Raw genomic sequence first — 20,285 nt, forward strand, 5'->3', positions numbered from 1 at the left:
ACTACCTGGCAGCCTGTCCAAAGCGAGCAGATCCCAGCAGCTCTTAATCTCATTGTTTGCAAAACAGGGCAGAGCTTGAATTACCAAAGAACAAAACTGAAAAGATGGAGCTGGTAAAGTAGGAAAGACAGTGGGCAGACCCACTGAACTCCACTGACATGGTCTGGCACATTTCTTTTGTGTGACTGTTGGTTACGGCTGATTATTCCCTCCCCCCCTCCCCCCCCCCCCCCCCGGACAAGAGTATGCGCAGAACTACAGCAGGAATTAGGTTGTGGCTGGAGGCTGTTGGAACAGAGTCAGAGTTCCTCTTTGAAGATCTTATCCTCTGGCTTAGAGCTTTCTTTCTGAAATAAAGCAGAACAAAGGGAACCACGTCAACATCATGATTTTTAGTGGAAAGATGAACTGGGAGTGGAGACACTTGAGATCCTGAAAGAGCACTTGGTGTCTCTCGCTGTGCATAGAACCACAGAATTGTAGAGTTACCCTGAGAGCCATCTAGTGCAAGCCCCTGCAATGCAGGAATCATTTGCCCAACATGGGGCTGGAACCCACAAGCCCAAGATCAAGAGTGTCATGCTCTGTCAACTGAGCCACATTAATATGGGGGAATAATCTCTTATACCATTTTAGTTTTCACACCATCACTCAAACAAGACCTCTGAAGGCAGGAAATCTCTGGTGTGTGTGTGTGTGTAATCTGCTGTAATTGTATAAAATTATATTGTATTGCTGTATTTACCTTTTATGTGCTGATTACTGTAAGAAAACTAGAATGCATATGCCAATAATATTATACATACAATGAATATTTCATGTGATTCCCCCCCCCCATATATTTAGCAGAACAAAGAGGTAGGGGATTCGCTTCGCATCAAGATTAAAGAGCAAGACAGGAATTGGGGGTGGGGGGTGGGGAATCTGTGCGAGATATTCTGAAGATCCATTCCCTAGTGCATCTCTTCTGTCTCCACAACAGCAGCAGGCCCCATAATGCCTAAGGTTTCCTCTTTCAAGGAAATGAGGCAGAGTTGCTTTTGCCAGTTCCCAAACTTTCCCCCATCATCTGGAGTCCCTGTGCCCTGACTCTTGCATGCATATTCCACCACAATTCTCCAGTTTTCCATGAGTCCAAAACCTCCTTATCCAAATCCTGGAAAAACAAAAATAAAACAACGGAACTAAACATTTCCATTGCTTAGGGGGGCGGGGATCAAGCTGTGTAGCCAGAGGAGAAAATGTACAAACTGAATGTAATTGTTCACATTTGTTCCATTTGCATAATTTATTCCAATCCTATAATTTCAGTTTTATTAAATTATTTTTAGCACAGATCTCTAAATCTTTTGAGACTGTACAGCTTTTCAGAAGGAGAAGTTATTCTACTTCCATGATAGACTGAGCTGCACAGAGATGGTTTCTACATGGACATATTTTCTTAGGGCAGCTATAGAGAAGATTTCACAAGCACCCAAGAGAATGCATATTGTGACTCTGAACTGGCTCAGGGGAAGATATGGATGGTTGTGCTTGATCACTGATGCAATAGCACTGCTATGACCCACTAATAATTCAGAACTGTGTTGACAGATGGGGATGCACACAGTACCTGCTATGTCAGAAATTATCTGAATTATTTAGGATGAGTTAGATGGATCTTTGCATCTAGACTGCTTGATTTAAAAAAAAAAACAGGCACTGGGAGGACTGACAGTTATCAGAATCTCACCAGGTAGGGATAAATGGGTTTAACCCTTTCCTCCCCAGGTGTGGCCCTGATGAAAATAGCCCCTTAGTAGCTGTTATTTGCATTGGAAGGAAATCCTCCATAGGCACCAATAAGCATTCCAGGAAAGTGTTAAATACCTCCATCATCACCAGTGGCTGTCTTGATAATCATAAATCCTCTCTGCCCCCCATTGTCTGATATTTGTTTTTTGTTTTTTGTTTGTTTTTAAAGTGTAAAGATACACTTAATATCACATCTAGTTTGGTCCTCTGTTTATTATTTAGGTGCAAAAGCATTGCTCTGAAACACTACCAGCTGTGTCAGGTATAAAACTAGACATCAGACTGAACTGGAAAAGTGGGTACAACAATTCCAGGGGGTGGGGTTAATAATGGAGCAGAAAGCTGTGATTGGTCAGCCCAGTTGTCATCCTGTGCACTCACCAATTCCTTTCTCTGTAAGAAACCATTGCAAAAACCCCTTACAGTCTCCAGGGAGACTTCATCCACGGACAGCACCTCCTGCTCCTCATCTGGAGTGTGGTATACAGCCAGTGCAGGCAGCTGAGACTTCTTCAGGTGAAAATAAGACATAACCCTGTCATTGCCCTTTGCACAGACGTCCACTGAGATAAAAAGAATCTTCAAGGAGGCAAAAGGAAAGGCGTAGATTAAACCACAGAGCCTAGGGCTTGCTGATCAGAAGGTTGGCGGTTCAAATCCCCGCGACGGGGTGAGCTCCCGTTGCTCGGTCCCAGCTCCTGCCCACCTAGCAGTTCAAAAGCATGTCAAAGTGCAAGTAGATAAATAGCTACCGCTCCGGCGGGAAAGTAAACAGTGTTTCCGTGCGCTGCTCTGCTTCGCCAGAAGTGGCTTTGTCATGCTGGCCACATGACCCAGAAGCTGTACGCCAGCTCCCTTGGCCAGTAACGCGAGATGAGCGCTGCAACCCCAGAGTCAGACACGACTGGACCTAATGGTCAGGGGTCCCTTTACCTTTACCTAGAGATATTTTAGAATGCTCACACAGGCAAATGAATGTTATCACACAGATTATGAGAGCTCAGAGGAGCTCCAGTAACCTAGATATTTGCAAACTGTTGGCCTACGGGCCAGATCTCGCCCCCAAACCATGTTTTGTGGCCCATCAGACACCCAGACACACAGCAGTAACATCATGGAGCTGGGCTAGACACGGGGATTCAAACCTCACCAGTCAGCCCAGTGGTAGGAAGTGGAGGAAATCACATCCTCTCTGCTTTTCAATTCTGAAGAGCAGAGAGGGCAGGTAACACTGGGGGTTCTTGGTCTGGGCAGAGACCTTTAGACCTTTCTGTGTAGCACCACAATGAAGGGAATACCATTGTGTGCATCTGTAGTCAGAATCAGCTTTGGGTACTATGCACCTTGGCTTAAGGAACGGGGTGTGTGTGTGTGTGTGTGTGTGTGTGTGTGTGTTGCTGTTTTGCCTTGATCAACAAAATGGGCCAGCCTTGCAGTCTCCTCTAACTGAAAATAGCAAACCTGAATTAGCAGAGGGGACAGAGGAATGGGAGGCAAAGCCAATTGACAAGTGGGGCCTGGGCAATGAAAAGTAGGAAATGGCCATCCTTAGTGGTCCCTCCAGACATTCATTTTATGCTGCATTCCTTATGATTTGTGCTCATAATAGTATCATCTGCAAAAACAAAAAGTCTAGAGTGGCCTTATATCACTCCCCATCCTAAAATCATGTTTTTCCATCTACCTTTACTCACATAGGAAAGAAAAATGCTTCTGTGTCATGCCACCCTATTCTGTTCTTCATTTAAATCTCCAGCAGGAATTTCCCCCACCTCTATCTGGAGAAGCCAGAGACTGAGTCTGGGACCCTGTGCATGCAAAGCATTTGGTCTATCTCTGAGCTCCCCCACATTTGTATTTTGTATGCAAATAATAATAATAGATGGGAAAGCATGGCTTGGGGGAGGGTATGGGATGGGGAGAGTGACTCAGAGCTGTGTGTTCCCCGTGTTTGATTCTAGCTAGACTATGTGGACCAGACAGTTATGAAGCTCTGTCTTTAATACTGTATGGGTTCCGCATAATAGCACCATGGACTTTAGGCAAAGTTTGTTGGACCTGCTCCTGCCCAAACACCAGCCTTTGATCCTGCATGTCTCAGAAGTCTTTTCACCTATTAAAACAACATTTGTGTAGAAGATGTTTGGAACTGAAAAGCTGGGGGAAAGAATTCACATGAGATCACCTACAGGTTTCTGAAGCCCCTGGTGTTTAGGTCAGTAATTTAAACAGAAGCAACAAAGAAACCTCTACGACATTATAAGCTCTGAAATTCTGACTCAGTGTCCTCAGCGCAGTTCACCTGGCAAGTCCAAGGGATGTGCTGCCATTTGAAGAAAGTTCTTCAGGCATATGGAATATTCAGAGACATCAGGAGTTGGCCAATGGAACAGCAGCAGCAGTGCCGTTGGCCACTCCAAGCTCTTTTCCAGAGTTGAACTGTGACTCAGATATATAACAAAAATGGAAGCTGGCCATCAGCGAAGGAAATGGATCCCAAATGTTTTTTGAAATACATAGCATTTTTACTTTGGCAAGGGACTACTAGTATTAAACCAAAAGTTCACCAATGAGTTTTCATGTATTCTACAAAGTTATTTTCAATTCTAATCTCATATCTCCATGAATGTTCTCCTGGACTACATCCACACCAGACATTAAAAGCACTCTTATACCACTTTAACAGTCTTGGCTTCCTCCAAAGCATCCTGGGAACTGCAATTTGTTAAGGTTACTGAGAATTGTAAAGGAAGAGATTGCTATTCCCTTCACAGAGCTGCAATTCCCAATGTTTCCTGGGAAGAGGGATTGATTGTTAAACCACTCTGGGAATTGTAATTCTGTGTGGGGAATAGGGATTTCCCAAAAACTCTCGGCATACTTAACGAAGTATAATTCCCAGGATGCTTTGGGAGAAGCCATGACTGTTAAAGTGGTATAACAGTGTTTAAAGGTATAGTGTAGATTTGGCCCTGATCTCCTGTTGCCGCTGTACATTCCCTTGCTGCCACTCCTGGGCTCAGTTGGCATGATTTCCTGAGCAGGGAGGCGAGGAGAACAAAGTGTGTGAAGTTAATTCCTTCTCCTTTTCCTTTTCATTGCTCACCTGCTGCTACTGAGGAGTGAGTCTTGGCAAGTGCTTGTTGATGCCAACAGCTGATGTCAACCCCAGCTGCGTAGCTAGCCGCTCAGGTGCCTGGTGTGGGGGCGTGTCCTGCAGCCGGGGGCAGGGCAAGCCTCTCCGACGCTTGGAGCCTCTCCGCCGCTTCCCCCTCAGCTGTAGGGCAGCTGAGGGAGAGGCAGTAGGCAGAGGCAAGTCCCATGCTGCCATTTCAGGCACCGTGGAACCTGCAGGCGCCTAAGCCACCATGTCACTCCTAAAAAGTTTAGTGAGCCCAATTTTTTATTTTTAATCTCATTTTGTCACCCACCCCCCACTCAGTGATGACACCCATTGCGGACCACACCCTCTTCCTCTGCCACTGGTAAACCCCGCTTTAGACCGTGGCATGCCCAAGCATAAATTACTACTTCTGTCTGGAAGGATAAAAAAAAAACTCTTGCACCCCAAGTCGCATCAGTCTTACCTTCCCTTGGAAGAGAACTGCTGCTTCACGATACTTGTCCATCATCTCCACATGCTTTGGGGATGACTTGTCAGTGAACAAGAGAAGGTGGGTCTGAATGGTACTATTAAAGAGACCTACTGCAGTCTGTCAATATATCAGAGATGAAGAAATATGTTGATTAGGGAATGTGAGTACTGAGGCACTCTTGGAGCACCAAGTCCTAAAACCTAAAACACTGAAAGCATAAGGCTAGCCTTCAGAATCATGACAATGCTCCCTTGAGTTTATTTTATATATATATATATATATATATATATATATATATATATATATATATATATATGAGGAAAATGCAATGAATTAAAAGCAGAGAGGTAAAGCGCAGCGGTGATTTACATTTCAGGATCAAGTAGAGCTGGACCAAGGTGGTGCAGTTGAATCTGCGCAAAGGTCAGGCAAGGCCAGCTAAGATGGTTAGTAAGCTAGGTGTTACTTGATTTGTCAGAACATCGATCAGTTTTGCTCTGATTAATCTATTTTTCAACCCTCAACTGTTTTCCTTTTTGTGTTTGCACATTGTAATTGTTAAACTGGCCAAAAAAAAACCCACAACCCACAAATTAGAAGAATTCACAGGTGTGCTCTTTTTAGAACTGCTGGATTCAGACATAGGCCAATAGATGCCTGTATTCAAGCAAAAGAAGAGGACTCTCAACGCCTTCTTTGAACAACAAACAGGTGGATAAGTCCTGCACCCCAACCCCAGCCCTCAATGGCTGCATACTGAGCTTGACATCCACAAAGGGGAAGCACAGGCAGTTGGTAAGCATTTGTTATACATCCGGCAATGAACAATTTCTAAGGTCAAGCCACGTTAACCAACATCCTCCTTTCCTATTTTTGACTTCTATTTATATTTTGTTTGTATGTTACTATAATTGTTCAAAACAGTAATAAAACTTGTCTCTCTCTCTCTCTCTCTCTCTCTCTCTCTCTCTCTCTCTCTCTGTGTGTGTGTGTGTGTGTGTGTGTGTTTTCAGAGTTGCTTGTAAGAGAATATGTGTTTTTGTTTCAGGTGAGGATTTGGAAACTCAAGATTTCCTCAAAAACACAAATCCGGGACCCAAATTGATGGTTGAATTAAAGAGTTAGTTCCTAAAAGGGGGGGAGGAGTGCCTTTTGTTGTATTTGTGTTGTTGTTTAACCTGTAAGAATAAAAGCAATTAAACATTATTTTTTAAGGAAGTCAATATTTTTAAAAAAGACAAAAGCTTGATATTTTAAATCAAGGTCCTCCCCAGATGGAGGATGATGATGGTGATGGTTGCTGTGTATTCTGCGACAGGATATTGACCCTGACACAATAACAGTGGTGGATTTATCCTGATTTTGTTTGTTTTGAGATGCATCCCCTATGCTACCACATTATTGCTGTCCAAGTGGTTATATCGCAAGAGAAGCCAGACAAAATTACACCGGAACATTTGTGGTATTAAAAATTATGAGATTTTGGCAGGAAATTAAGGCGTATGGAAGTGAAGCAGGGTTATGACCCTAAAACTTTTGCAAGCACAAGCAGTATTGAAAGTAGGGCCTCATGTGACTGCCCTGTTATTAGCATCATGAGCACAGAACAAGAATATATGGGGGGGGCCTTGTTTGTTTGTTTGTTTGCATTTGACAAATTTGATTCTCTACACAGTTCACATTTGAGATTGCAGATCCCAGTTGTCCTTTTAATGATGATCAATGTTATGTCTTTGTGTTTGCTTTAAAGGTTGCTGGCTGCCCTGTCAAACACAGCTTTTAAGATCTTCAGCTCAGTCCATTACCTCTTTAACTGGAAGGATGCCCAATTGAGTTCAAAGGGACTTACTCCCAACATGAGAGAATGCAGCCTTCATTGTTCCATTTCCATGTATTTTCTTTACCACTCTGCATGTACACTTTTTAATCACCGTGGAATTCTATATTTCCTATTTTTAAAAAACTGATGTGAGTCTTTATTCTAAACGTGATATATGCCACCATTTGGCTTAAGCTGCTTCTCTGAGTCAGACTGCAAACCTTAAGAAGCGAAGGATGGAAAATCCTGTGGAAGTGTTAACACTGCAATGGCAACCAAGAACACACACACACACACACACACACACACAAATATACCTTTCTGATGCTATCATTCCCATTTAGAAAAACATAGCAGAAGCCTGGAAAACATCTCAACACCGATCTGAACTGTGTTTGAAAGCCACAAGTCCAAGCAGACTGGATGCTAACAACATGGAAAGTAGACCTGGAACTCTCCATATATCACTGGGATGACTGAGCTGCACACACTAGCCCTCTGTGAAGAGCCTCAAGTCATCTGGCACTGCCAATGGGCTCCTCGCATAGTTTCCCATCGGCGGATAATTTGTCATCTGACTTTTTCCTTCCCCTTGCACTTCCCCCCCCCACCCTTCTCCCACAAGCCAAACAAGGGCCTGTGGACACCCTACAGCTGACCTGCCACCTCCCTGTGCGCTACACCCACCCACAGGGAGATTGGCAGGATGGGGGGAGGGTTTGAGAGAGGCTCTGTGTCAATAAAAAGAAGGAAAGTGTGTGTGTGTATTCCAGAATTCACAAGAAGAGGTCAGAGAGTGCATTTCTCGAAGAGCCTTCCAGCTCAAGAGCTGTGGGATTTGGAGCATTGTGGGAGGTCCAGCGAACTAGGCCCTGCGTCAAGCTCCCCGCTCGGTTTCTCAGTTCACAGAAGACGGGAAGGTTGAAGGAGCAGCAGGTAGGAAATGCAAGGAAAGCTTAGGGAGAGAGACATCAGAACATAAAGAAAGCCTGCTGGATCAGGCCAATGGCCCATCCAGTTCAGCATCCTCTTCTCACATTGGACAACCAGGTGCCTGTAGGAAACATGCAAGCAGGATTCGGGCACAAGAGCCCTCTCCCCTCCTGTGGTTTCCAGCAACTGATATTCCGAACCATTGCTGTCTCCAACTGTGGAGGCAGAGCACAGCAACCATGGCTAGTAGCCATGGATAGCCATGGATTTGTCCATTCGTCTTTCAAAGCCACCCAAGTTGGTGGCCATCACTGCCACTATTCAATTAACTCATTCTCAGGTCAAGAAAGGGGCAGTAATTTCATGGGTTTGCTCTCTCCAAAGTGAACTCGGTATTCAAATGCCTCCAGCATGATATAGAGACGTCCTTTCTTACCATAGGGTTGTACTCGGTTACCCAGCGGAGTTCATTGATCCGAACAAAGCGACTCAGCTTGGTGGCGTCAATTCCACTGCTGTCTTTGATTTCCAGGTCTTGCCGCTTGTTATCCACCTGAAGCAAAGCAAAGCAGTCTCACTGTTGTCACTCTGTCCCACTTGCAAAATCAATGTCATGTGTCCTGGAAGGCAGGAAAGCCAACAGGGTCTCTGGGCCCAGTAAATTATTTGTATGGCGCACCCAAACCTGCCCAGGATGGGGTCCTTAGCCACATTATGGAAGTTCTATGACCTCAGCTCCCCCCCCCCAAAAAAAATATTCATCTGTACTGTTAATCTCCATGCAACCCAGCTGTGAGGCAGAAATACATTATCCTTCCATTCCCACAAGCACACAGTATGCATTCCTGTGTATGGTTCACTTTTGGCCTAAGATTTTCATGAGGACTATCCTACTGATTTATCCCAGAGGCTCGAATAAACTTTTTAATTTGCTCTTTTGCCGTAAACTGAAGGGTATGATAGAAACATTTTAAAAATAAAATCAGATGTGGCTGTTATCAGTTGCATTAAATTGCCCTAGACATTAGAGATATGGGGATTAGCAAGCAAACATTTGTGGGACCTCTGGAAAAAGGATCTTAAACCAACCTAAATCTCTTTCCTTTTTGAAAATATTTGCCTGCTCACTTCATTACTTCTAAACCTAATAAACACTGGCACAGGCATGTATGGATTTCCTGGAAACATTGTGCAAGCAAGAATCCTCTCCAATAAACAGAGGAATTTTTCCAGCAGATCCAGAAAAGAAAATATTCAGGCTCTACAAATACCGTTTTTTGGAAAAGATTCTTTGACATCTTCCTGGATCTATCTTCCTGATGGACTTCTTAATAGGCCGGCAGGCAGGAAACGAAAACTCAACAAGAAATCCCAGAGGGATAATAAGGTGTTCAGTTAATGTATGGGCCCAGCAAGGCAAAGCTGAAACCTTGTGATTATTTTTTAAAAGAAAATTATGGACAAGATATATGGAACTTAGGAAATGGCACATAGAAATCCTATACTGTCATACCCCATAAATGGAGTTGTCATTTCCAGAAACAGGTCTATCAACATAGTCCTCTTTTGCTTTTCCCTAGAGCTAGTTCTTGACTCTGGTGCATTGCTAGCCCTCTTCAGGACACAGCTGAGAGGACTGAGGGCTGAGTCTTCTCTCACCAGCTTGGAAGGAAAACAAGAGCAGCTCCATGGAAAGTAAAGAGTGTTAAGACTGGCACTAAACTAAAGTGAGCCAGAGTACATAAACCTTTGGGATGGTTCCAAGGACCACCAGAGTCAGTGGAAAGCGTCTTCATTGGGGGTTGGAATAGACTGCAGATTACTGCAAGAACACTGATCAAGTCTACGCGTGTGTGTGTTTTCTATTGACATACCTACAAACAAACATATATACACCCACATACACTGGGTGGTGTGACCCATCCAATCCCACTGGATTGGGCCAGGGCTCAAGAGTCGTGTTATTTTTATTGCACAAATGATGGTATCTCAAGCTGAAGTTCTTGGAAGACATGCAAAGTGCATAAAGGTCGGGAAGGTTAAAACAGGATCTAACACAGATACATGCATAGAAACAGTTATTTATAAAAGGAAGCAGGAATGTGTGTCTGTGGTTGTTGTTTTTTAATGGCACAGTGTTTCTGAGCATGTGCAGAGTTCCTTTCCCTTTGGAAGTAGAAGCTGTTGGGGTGTTTTTAAAAAGTCAATGGAAAGATGAATTTGTCATTCACAGAACCACAGGGACTGTCAAAATGGCACCAATTCCTGTTCTACACTTATCACAATGCATGAGGCTTGTCTCACTGAAAGCAATAGGCCTTTGAATCAGGGCCTGCTTGTTTGACCTTGATTGGAGTACAATAGCCATGTCTACCCAGAATTAGGTCCTTCTGCACTGAATGACATTTACTCCCAGGCAAGCGAGGAGGGATTGCAACTTAAGGCGGCAGTGCTATCCACACTTTTCTGGGAATAAGTCCCATTGAACACAGCTGGACTTGCTTCGAGTAAAGTTGCAAAGAATGAATAAAAAAATGGTTTAATTTATTGCAGTCAGATTCATTTTCTTATGCATTTTTTCACAATTCTACAGATATTTTGTTCCGGACTCCTGCCTCAGTTCCCCGCACCTCTTTTCACTTCTTCCAAATTCATTCAAGGGAAAGGCAGGCTGAGAGGGAACTATACAAATTCTTCAACATTTTTTGCAAGACGACTGGGAAAGCTGTATATCTACCCTGTCAACCTAGTTTAATTTTAGCCGCATCTATTAGTTTATCTCATGTTAAGGAGAAGCATGAATCTAGAAGGGTGTATCTAGGTTGTCGGCCTTCCACAATCAAATAATGATGTTTATTTCCCTCATAGTACAGATCTTTGAAGCGTCTTTGGAAGAGGAACATTAAAACCAATGGAAACAGGCCAGTGAAATCTGGTTTCCATGAGTAACACCTGTTGAAATTGCATATGAAGTTAATGGTGAGTCATCCTAACAAACTTGCCACATTTAATTGTACTTCATAAATTTGGGAGTAAAGGTGAGAGTATTCTGTTCCAAATAGGTTACCAGCTGCCTCTAACTTGCACAACATTTTAAAATCCCAGACGAAGGCATAACCAAGTTAACTTGCCCAGCTGTGAGGAATAAGGCCACCATTATAATTGGGATAAAGGGCTTTTTAGAGACTTGCTGCTGTTTATAGAGACTTGCCTCCCTAATAAAGAAAAAGCTTGGAGTGACCCATAGTCAACTTCCAGTACTAAACTGGAAGCTACAACTAACCCATTGCTCTACCCCTACATCTAGATATGGCAAGCATCTATGCCTGCAGCGACCAAGTTCTCTTCAGCACTGGAAGCACTAACCTGCTCTGCCCCAGGATTCGGACCCCACCGCACACAGCACACACAGCCCAGCAAGCCGCCTCCTTCCCTGATGGCTTCTGGGCTGACAAAAGACCACAACAAACCAGGATGCTACCTAGCCAAGGAAGCTGCTCCCAGTATGCCTATGCAAAGTAAGCTGAAGGATTTCCTGTGCACTGCTATGAACTGCAATGTCAGGTTACCAACGGGGGGCTGTGTTTGTACACCCCCTCCATTCCTTCTCTGGCTCCTGCCAGTAAGTAAATAACAGCATTGTTAGCTTTGCCACCTCTCCCACAGAGAGGGGAGTGGGATGTGCCTTCCCGACCACAGCTCATTTACAGGTGTGATTTGAATTTTGATGTCTAGCCCTTTTTAAAGTCCCTACTGCATAAAGCTGAGGGTAAAGGCTGAAGAGAGTTAGAAATCAGCAGCAAAACTCTGCCAGGTTGACTAGTGGCAGGAAGGGCAAGTAGCAGAGAGAGGATGAAGACAGCATAGGCAGCCAGGTGTGTGTGTGTGTGTGTGTGTGAGAGAGAGAGAGAGAGAGAGAGAGAGAGAGAGAGAGAGAGAGAGAGAGAGAGACTAGAAGGTAACACTAGTTGATCTGTCCCTGCCTTGGGCATTTGTTCAGGGGGTAAATGGACTTGCCATGAAGGGCTAACATGAAGCAAAAGTAAGAGTGTGGTAACTGATGGGAGTAAAGCAGTAACACTTGCAATATTTTACCAGAACTGGACGGCAGCAACAGTAGACAGAAAGGCAAGCTATTCTTCATTCATGGATTCCTCCTTAAGTAACTGCTTAGACTTGTGGAATTGTAAAGGACCCCCAAGGGTCATCTAGTCCCAGCCTCCTGAAATGCAGGAATCTCAGCTGAAGCATCCATGACCGATGGCCATCCAACCTCTGCTTAAAAACCTTCAAGGAAGGAGAGTCCGCAACCTCCTGAGGGAGACCATTTCACTGTTGAACAGCTCTTACTGTCAGAAAGGTTTTCCACATGTCTCCTTCCTTGCAACTTGAATCCATTGGTTTGAGTCCTACCCTCCAGAGCAGGAGAAAACAAGTTTGTTGGTAAGGTAGATAACTAAAGGCCTGCCTGCCTTCCTGTTTCCTCCCTAAGTTTCATTAGTTCAAGCCAGTTGCAGGATGAGCTAGCATGTGCCAGCATCTCCTCACTGGCCACATGTGAAGCCTGTGCTCAGAATGGCTTTGCCTGCTCCCAATTAATCAACCTTAAGTTTCTACCTGGGGCGTGGGTGGCGCTGTGGTCTAAACCACAGAGCCTAGGGCTTGCCAATCAGAAGGTCAGCGGTTTGAATCCCTGAGACGGGGTGAGCTCCCGTTGCTCGGTCCCAGCTCCTGTCCACCTAGCAGTTCGAAAGCATGTCAAAATGCAAGTAGATAAATAGGTACCGCTCCAGCGGGAAGGTAAATGCGTTTCCGTGCAATGCTCTGGTTCACCAGAAGCGGCTTAGTCATGCTGGCCACATGACCCAGAAGCTGTATGCCGGCTCCCTCAGCCTATAGAGTGAAATGAGCACCGCAACCCCAGAGTCGTCCGTGACTGGACCTAACGGTCAGGGGTACCTTTACCTTTAAGTTTCTACCAGCAGTCTTAACCTGACTATTCCTTTCTGCAGCATGTTTACCAAACTTCAACAGCAGCAGCCTTCTTGAATAATGCTACTTCAGCTTGCAGGAAGGAGAACACTTGTTTGAAAGAAACACCAACAGCATAAGAACCTAAGACGAACCTTCTGGATCAGGCCAGAGATCCGTCTAGTCCCTCAGCTTGCTCTCACAGTGGCCGCACTGTTAAGTTGCCTGTGGGAAACCAGCAAGCAGGATTCGAGCGCAAGAGTACTCTTCCTTCCTATGCATCCCCAGCAACTAGTATTCAGAAGCATTGCTGCCTCCAGTCATGGCTTGTAGCCTTTGACAGCCTTCTCCTCCATTAATTTGTCTAATCCTCATTAAAAGAAGCCATTCAATTGGGAGCAAGTTCAATAGAAAGCTACCATATCAGAGAAAGGGATGCTGCTCTACACAAGCATGTCCACTTTCTATGTGCAGGGTTTAAAAAAAAGATCTTCAGACATAATTTTATTTCACTTCACCACCACCCATAGACTTAATAGAGTTGGTCTCTAAGGTGCTACTGGAAGGAATTTTTTATTTTATTTTGTTCTGTACATTTTAATTAGTCTGATCCAGCTAATGGACATCATGCCCAGGATTCACTTCATGCTGCTCTTTCATTTGTCCTGCAGGTTCAATTTAAACATATGTTCAGTAGTGGTGGGACAGCAATACACCACAGACTGTAGCCTGCCCCATGAGAGGTGGAAGGGAGGTGAGCACACCAGCTAACTTATTCCCTCCGAGGGTCTTCATCACTACTTCTCATGCATAGCCCCGACCTGGTGTCAGTCAGGGGGTTCTCAGAGGGCAAATCAGACACACCACTGGCCAAGGGTCTGGAGGAGCAGGAAGGGTCCCTTGAAACCAACAATGGGCTGAAGAACCATTGGAACTGTCATAGGAGCCACCACCATCTAGTCCTCAAGAACACTTGGGGTTCTCAAGGTCCAGGACTTAGGGGGCTGAATGGTAGCAACATAGCCTGTATCTACAGATACAGATCCGCCATGTGGCTTGTAAGGGGTCTCCTTCTAAGTAAGCAATGCCTGGAACACCTTCACTATTAGCAGCTGTGCTTAGGATGTGGTCTAGGAGGTCAGCGTGTATAAGGTTTCCCTTTGGGGCTTTCCAGATGCTGGAAACAACACAGGACTCTGGTTCTTTGTTATTTCCTTTGCGGTGTTGTATCTCGCCTGAACTCCCTGTGATATTGATCTTGGACTGTTGTCTTGCCTCTGGATCATGTTTTGGTTCCAAGACTGATTTTCTGGGGTTTGTTTGGATTGCTCTGCATCTGCAGCCCTACCCTTGTTGGCGAGTGTTTTTTGCTAACAGACTTATACCTGCTGAGATTGAGACACTAGCCCCAGAGGGCATCCACTGGAGCATGGCTTAAAAATAAATGAATGAATCCTGGATGCTTTTAATCTAAAACAGTCATTTAATCTATTATTTATTTACTTATGGTTTTGCATGGCAATAATTGAAACAGTTATTGCAATGATATTTTCAGGGTGGGGGAGAATTCTAGTAGTTGACTGAAGGAGCAATTAGGATAGGAAAACAGGGGGGAATGTATTTATCAAAAACCTAGTCTAGACTGATTGGCTGTGTCCAGGCAGGGGTGTTATCTCCCACAACAAGTTGCTTAGACCTGATTTTTCCATGTAAGGGTGTCCATAGACAAGCTGTTTACATTTTCTGCCTCTGATTCCTAAACCAATGACCCGTAGCCACACTATGTGGCTCCACTGATCCCTTGATCCAAAGAAATCAAACTCAGCTTAAGTTCTGCACCCCTGGACCTTCTCACTGCACAGGGAAGTCAGATGCATGTGGCCGTTCAATCTTAGAACAGCAAGGCAGTGGTCAAGCGTTATGTAGAGGTTCTAGTAATTGCCACAGGGCAGCTGACATGAATTTTTTTCTAATGAGACAGTCATATGTGTCTTGCCAAAGTCTACAAGTCTATGGTTACTGGGCATATGTTAATCAGGATTGCAATCCTTTGATCTTCATTTTAGCAGAATTGTAGCTGAACTAAAGTCCTTCCAAAATATTCCATTGGCCTTTAAAAGAAAGAGAGGAGGGGGTTGTTCTCTTCATGCTTTGTATGTAGAGAGTACAGATTTCATGGGCCAACATTCCTACCTAGCGCATTCCAGGTCTTTTTTGTTGCTGTTGGAAAGACTTAACCTCTCCTTCTGAGTTTAATATTGATTTCTACCAAGAAACTGTTGGAAAAAGAGAACCCAGTTAACACACCAAGTTACAGCAGCACCTGGATCAGCGAAGGCTTTTGAATATAGCACTGCCCCACCAGTGTTAGTCTGACTTAGCCACCCTTCACCTGCCTGCCTTCTTACTTATAAGCAGGGGGTTAAAATTGCTTATCAGCTTCCTCCTCCATGCCTCAGTATTGCTTGTTGTAGAACTCAGTAAAGAGGAGGTTAAAGACTGGAATCAGTTGGCTTGGCCTGTCCTTGGTTCTGGCGCCACCTACTGTTGGCCTCCCTGCCTTCTACCCTACTAGTTCCAATGGGCATCAGCCACCACTGGCCTGTTTGCTGGAAGAAGCAGAACTACAAGTGAAAAAACAAAAACCTACCATACGGAAGAGGGAGATGGTGTTTGTTGTGACGTTATAATGGGAAAGAACATTAGAGGAGGTGCAGAGCCCAAATGGTACATCTTGCATATCTTGTACCATTTTAAGGAATTCTGAAAGTTCTGGTCGCTCTGGATCCTGAAAAGGAAAGGGGAAGAAAGAGAATGAAAAAAAATGTGGGGGGGAATCCTACGCTACAAATTTATATCTCTTATAAACCCAGTTTTAAGTGGAAGGGTTTCCCCAAAGAATCCTGGAAACTGGGGAAGGTGCTGGAAATTATCCATGAGGAGACACTCTCTGCACATCTCATTGAACTTTTGGGGTGGGTAGGGAATAATATTTTTGCATTCACCCCAATCTCCGAGTGGTGAGAATCAAGGGGTTCTGGCACATAACCTGAGATTGGCTTCCATGGATGCCTCAGGCCACAGCTTTGAGTTCAGCACAGAACAAGACAAGCCTCTGTGTCTCCAACTCCCAGCACCAGCCAAGAACTCACACCCAGTCCTCCTCCTCTGACTTATTGTTCTCCTTCCTATGATGATGGCATCCAGGTAAGATGGGAAGTCTTGCCTCTTAGTCTGTGTGGCAACAGAGCTCACTCTTTGGACATCCTTTGGCTGGTTCAGCAGGTTTCTTCTTATAGATTCTATGCTCATAAATACAAGATCACAAGTTGGAGGGGACCCGCGAGTAGTCATCCATACTACCCTATAACACTATCAAAGCCATTTCAGTCTATAGTGTAGCTGTACCCTTAAAGAGGTAGAATGAGAGAAAAAGAGAAAGGTGGAGGATATCGGGGGGGGGGGAGGGAGTGGAGAAAAATAGAGCAGGAAAATGTACTAAATAAAGACTAAGAAAGCAGCTCTGTAGGCAGAAATCTCTGCCTCAGATTTACTTCAGGGCTTTGGCTTTCCACTGCAATTTAAGTGAAGGATGCTGACATCTAGCGGCTACTTGTAGTTGTGCAGGTTAATAATAATAATAATAATAATAATAATAATAATAATAATAATTTTATTATTTATACCCCGCCAATCTGGATAGCTTTCCCCAGCCACTCTGGGCGGCTCCCAACAGAACACTAAAAACAGAATAAAATTTCAAACATTAAAAGCTTTCCTAAAGAGGTTTCTCTAGCGGCCCTTATTCTGCATGAGTCAGTATTCCATGACAAGTATTAGTGGACATCCCTCAATAAATGAATATTCTGGATGACCTTCTGGACTGGTCACCTCTTGTCTTCAATAGAGAATGAACAATGCATTCCTGCTACCGTGGCTGCATTTATAAACCAGATGCAACAAAGGTCATGAGGCTCCTTAAATAGTGCAGGGTGCTTGACTTTCCTTTGTGTTCTGTTGAACCTTAGGCCCCGAGACTGTAGACGACAGCACTTCCTCACTGGGAGATACCACCTGTTTTTCTGTCCTTTGGAGCCAATACAGCAATCTCTATCTACTTATTGAGATTCGAAGACTGTTTCGTGGGTACTACAAGAGTGGGCATTAAAACACATTAAATATCTCTCTCTGCCACCATCAAAAAAGGATGTCAAGGTGTTAGTGAACCACACATAGCTGTTTGTTTTCTGATCCATTCCGTCCCAACCCTCCTTGCATCTTTAGACAGACTCTCGGTATAAAACGAGGTAGCGCTCAAAGGAGACTGGAAATGCACAACTTATCAAATATTTTAAGATAATTTTGCTCTGCATCCTTTCTACATCTCACTTAACAGTGATGGTTGGCCCTTTAAAACATCTATTTCCTGAAACTGTCTTCAAAAAAGTTAAAATTCTCAGAGCCCCTTAAAAAAAACCTAAGATCGAAACCAAGTTTACAGCTAATGTGGATCAATTGGGGAAAAGGAGATGGGTTGAAAATAACAGGGGTGAAGAGAGAGACCTCGTATTAAACAAAGGCCTCTTCATCATTTTATTATTGTTGTTGAGCAGCTGGTTCTAGAGCGGAAGCAGAAGCGTGGAATGAAAACACATCAGAAAGTTCAAACTGAGGAAGAAAGTGCTTTTGAGTATTCAGTGATTAATCAACTGGGCTTTAGCTGGACAAACCAAATTCCAAGCCTTTGAAAGCTTGGCTTCACATTTGTACAGTATACTTATAGAGACAGTGATATTGTTAACAATGTTCTGTTGAAGTACAGCACGATGTTTAGTAAGTCCATTGAGCTATTGCTAGGATTGTTGTTTGTCCTACTTTACAGAGAACAGTCTTCCATTTGAAGGAGCCTTCTATTTGTACACATTTTATTTGAGTCTTGGCGGTGGTTTGTTCTGCAGGGACTCTTCTGGCAGAGAAGCATCACTAGCATCAGTGTTGATTTCCAGTGCAATTGCGCCAATTTTCGGTGAGATCATGCAACACTTGGAAAGCAAGCCTCCAGTGTTGATATATCAGGTGCTCTATAGTGTTGGGGGATATAGTAGTAGTAGTTTGTAGCTGCCTGGTGAGGAGTAGCCATGACAAACATTGATCCCTACTGGGTCATTTGGGCCCTGGAAGCTGCCAGAGTATGTAAAGTGCTGATGCTGGCCATAAATGTGAGAAATGGCCTTCAGAAAACACACCGAGAACTGAGGAGGGAGAAAACTATGTACTCAAGATAATTTTGGGATCAATATGCTTTTGGGTGCAGGTGGCGCTGTGGTCTAAACCACAGAGCCTAGGGCTTGCCGATTGGAAGGTCGGCAGTTTGAATCTCCTCGGGTCCCAGCTCCTGCCCATAGCAGTTTGAAAGCACGTCAAGTGCAAGTAGATATATAGGTACCACTCCAGCGGGAAGGTAAACGGCATTTCCATGTGCTGCTCTGGTTCGCCAGAAGCGGCTTAGTCATGCTGGCCACATGACCCGGAAGCTGTCTGCGGACAAACGCCAGCTCCCTTGGCCTATAGAGCGAGATGAGCACTGCAACCCCAGTCATCCACAACTGGACCTAACGGTCAGGGGTACCATTACCTTTATGCTTTTGGAACTTGGACTGTGTGCTCACACAACACAGTTCTCCTTCCTGAACCAGGCAGCATTAAGGTGTTATATTGTCCTCCAATGACACCATCACTGCTCACAAAAATCCAACTACTTATGCTGACAAAATTTTAACAACCATAGATGAGAGCAACTATTTTTTTACATGGTCCTCCACATAATACAGGGTTGTAAGGAGGTTGTGCTAGAGTGCCCAGCATGAAAGGCCTGTCAAGTCTACAGCAACAGAATCATCTCAACAAACCTGGAAGAATCCAACGACAACCACCTCAGCTGCACTGACAAATGCGGCCACGGCTGCAACATCCTCCAACTGTACTGGTTTCTTCACATCTTCAGGGGTACCTAAGAAGTGGAGGAAGGTATAGCCAGCCTCTTTTCGCAGCCATGCAAACGCACACAAACACACTGTACCCAACCCTCCTTGAATGTTTTTATCAGATTTCACAGACCGAAGCAATGAGCCTTCATGGCTGCCTTCAGAATGCTTCCCACATTCTCAGTTGGGAGCAACAGTACCTCAGCTAAAATGGCTGCTTCGATCTGGATGAGCCCTCCTACTCTATGTGCCAATCCCCACAGCCTCACCACCTCTTTGAAATTCAAGCCATTCTTCCCTTACCTTTGGGTGCTGGCTCCTTCTCAGCACATCCCAACAGGAAGACACAACTGAGAAGGGACGTGAGGAACCACTGCTGCAAGGCGAAGGTTTTCATTGCCTTGCCTCGTTTCTCTCCTTGCCACGAGCCCTGCTTCGAGCCAGACATCGGAAAGGTGACTTGCTGTCTGTCCCCGAATCTGATGTGGCAACACCTAAAGCCGTGAGAGTGCAACACCTGGGAATGTTCAGATCTGTTATTTCCCAAGATAAGAGACTTCAGGAACAGGAGGCTCCTGGAGGGTTCCTTTTGCAAGTGTTCTGTTCCTCATTTTGTTGGCAATAGGACTCCCTTTTTCAGTGGTCTGGGCACAGCGAAGATAACAAAGAAAGACCTTATCTATTATAAGCAGTGCGTTGTCTCCCACTTATTATGCAACCAAGGCACTCTAGGGTTGTCAGTGCTTGCCCCCAAACCATTTGTAATTGAGCTTCGCTCAGTTAAAGGTATCTCAGTAGTTTAATGTGTTTACTTGATTAAATCTGCATGAATATTGTATAAGAATGAAACAATAGTTCTGAGGGGAAAGGCATTATTTATGTGCTCTTAAACACTGCATGCATAAATCAGAAGAGGTATGCATCCCCTCCATGTGAAGGAGGAGGAATGCCTCTTCTGAGATGATGCAGATAGATGACAGGTGTCCTCCCTTCTTAGAACAGTATCTCATAAACACCATGCCCTCTGGACAAGGATTAGGTCATATCTATGTTCCATGCTAGGGACCCAGGTGGCGCTGTGGGTTAAACCACAGAGTCTAGGGCTTGCCGATCAGAAGGTCGGCGGTTCGAATCCCTGCGACGGGGTGAGCTCCTGTTGTTCGGTCCCAGCTCCTGCCCACCTAGCAG

At 44.5% G+C, this 20,285-nt stretch overlaps 1 protein-coding gene across 3 annotated transcripts; it reads right to left on the minus strand.

Annotated features, from left to right (window-relative positions):
• Positions 1-228: 228 nt before the first annotated feature.
• ERP27 (endoplasmic reticulum protein 27) lies at positions 229-19,555 on the minus strand. 3 transcript variants are annotated; one of them, XM_033163227.1, is made up of 6 exons: positions 19,401-19,555; positions 15,764-15,901; positions 8,579-8,695; positions 5,382-5,507; positions 2,176-2,373; positions 229-347 (listed from the first exon to the last, which is right to left on the minus strand). In XM_033163227.1, exons 2-6 carry the CDS (start codon positions 15,863-15,865, stop codon positions 300-302), a joined length of 591 nt encoding a protein of 196 aa, XP_033019118.1. In that variant the 5' UTR covers positions 15,866-15,901; positions 19,401-19,555; the 3' UTR covers positions 229-299. The 3 variants fall into 3 exon arrangements, with proteins under 3 accessions (XP_033019118.1, XP_033019117.1, XP_033019120.1); XM_033163226.1 differs by lacking the exon at positions 229-347 and having other exon boundaries at positions 1,967-2,373; XM_033163229.1 differs by lacking the exons at positions 229-347; positions 8,579-8,695 and having other exon boundaries at positions 1,967-2,373.
• Between the last annotated feature and the right edge of the window lie 730 nt (positions 19,556-20,285).

This window comes from Lacerta agilis, chromosome 10 (genome assembly GCF_009819535.1).
Source record: "Lacerta agilis isolate rLacAgi1 chromosome 10, rLacAgi1.pri, whole genome shotgun sequence".
NCBI lineage: Eukaryota > Metazoa > Chordata > Lepidosauria > Squamata > Lacertidae > Lacerta > Lacerta agilis.

Excerpts from the sequence above, each read along its gene's own strand:
- ERP27 (XM_033163226.1), bottom strand. The coding sequence starts at position 15,865 with ATGGTACAAGATATGCAAGATGTACCATTTGGGCTCTGCACCTCCTCT. Across the intron at positions 8,696-15,763 it reads CCATCTCCCTCTTCCGTATG|GTGGATAACAAGCGGCAAGA; the intron begins GTAGGTTTTTGT and ends GCTTTGCTTCAG. Across the intron at positions 5,508-8,578 it reads TAACCGAGTACAACCCTATG|ACTGCAGTAGGTCTCTTTAA; the intron begins GTAAGAAAGGAC and ends ATATATTGACAG.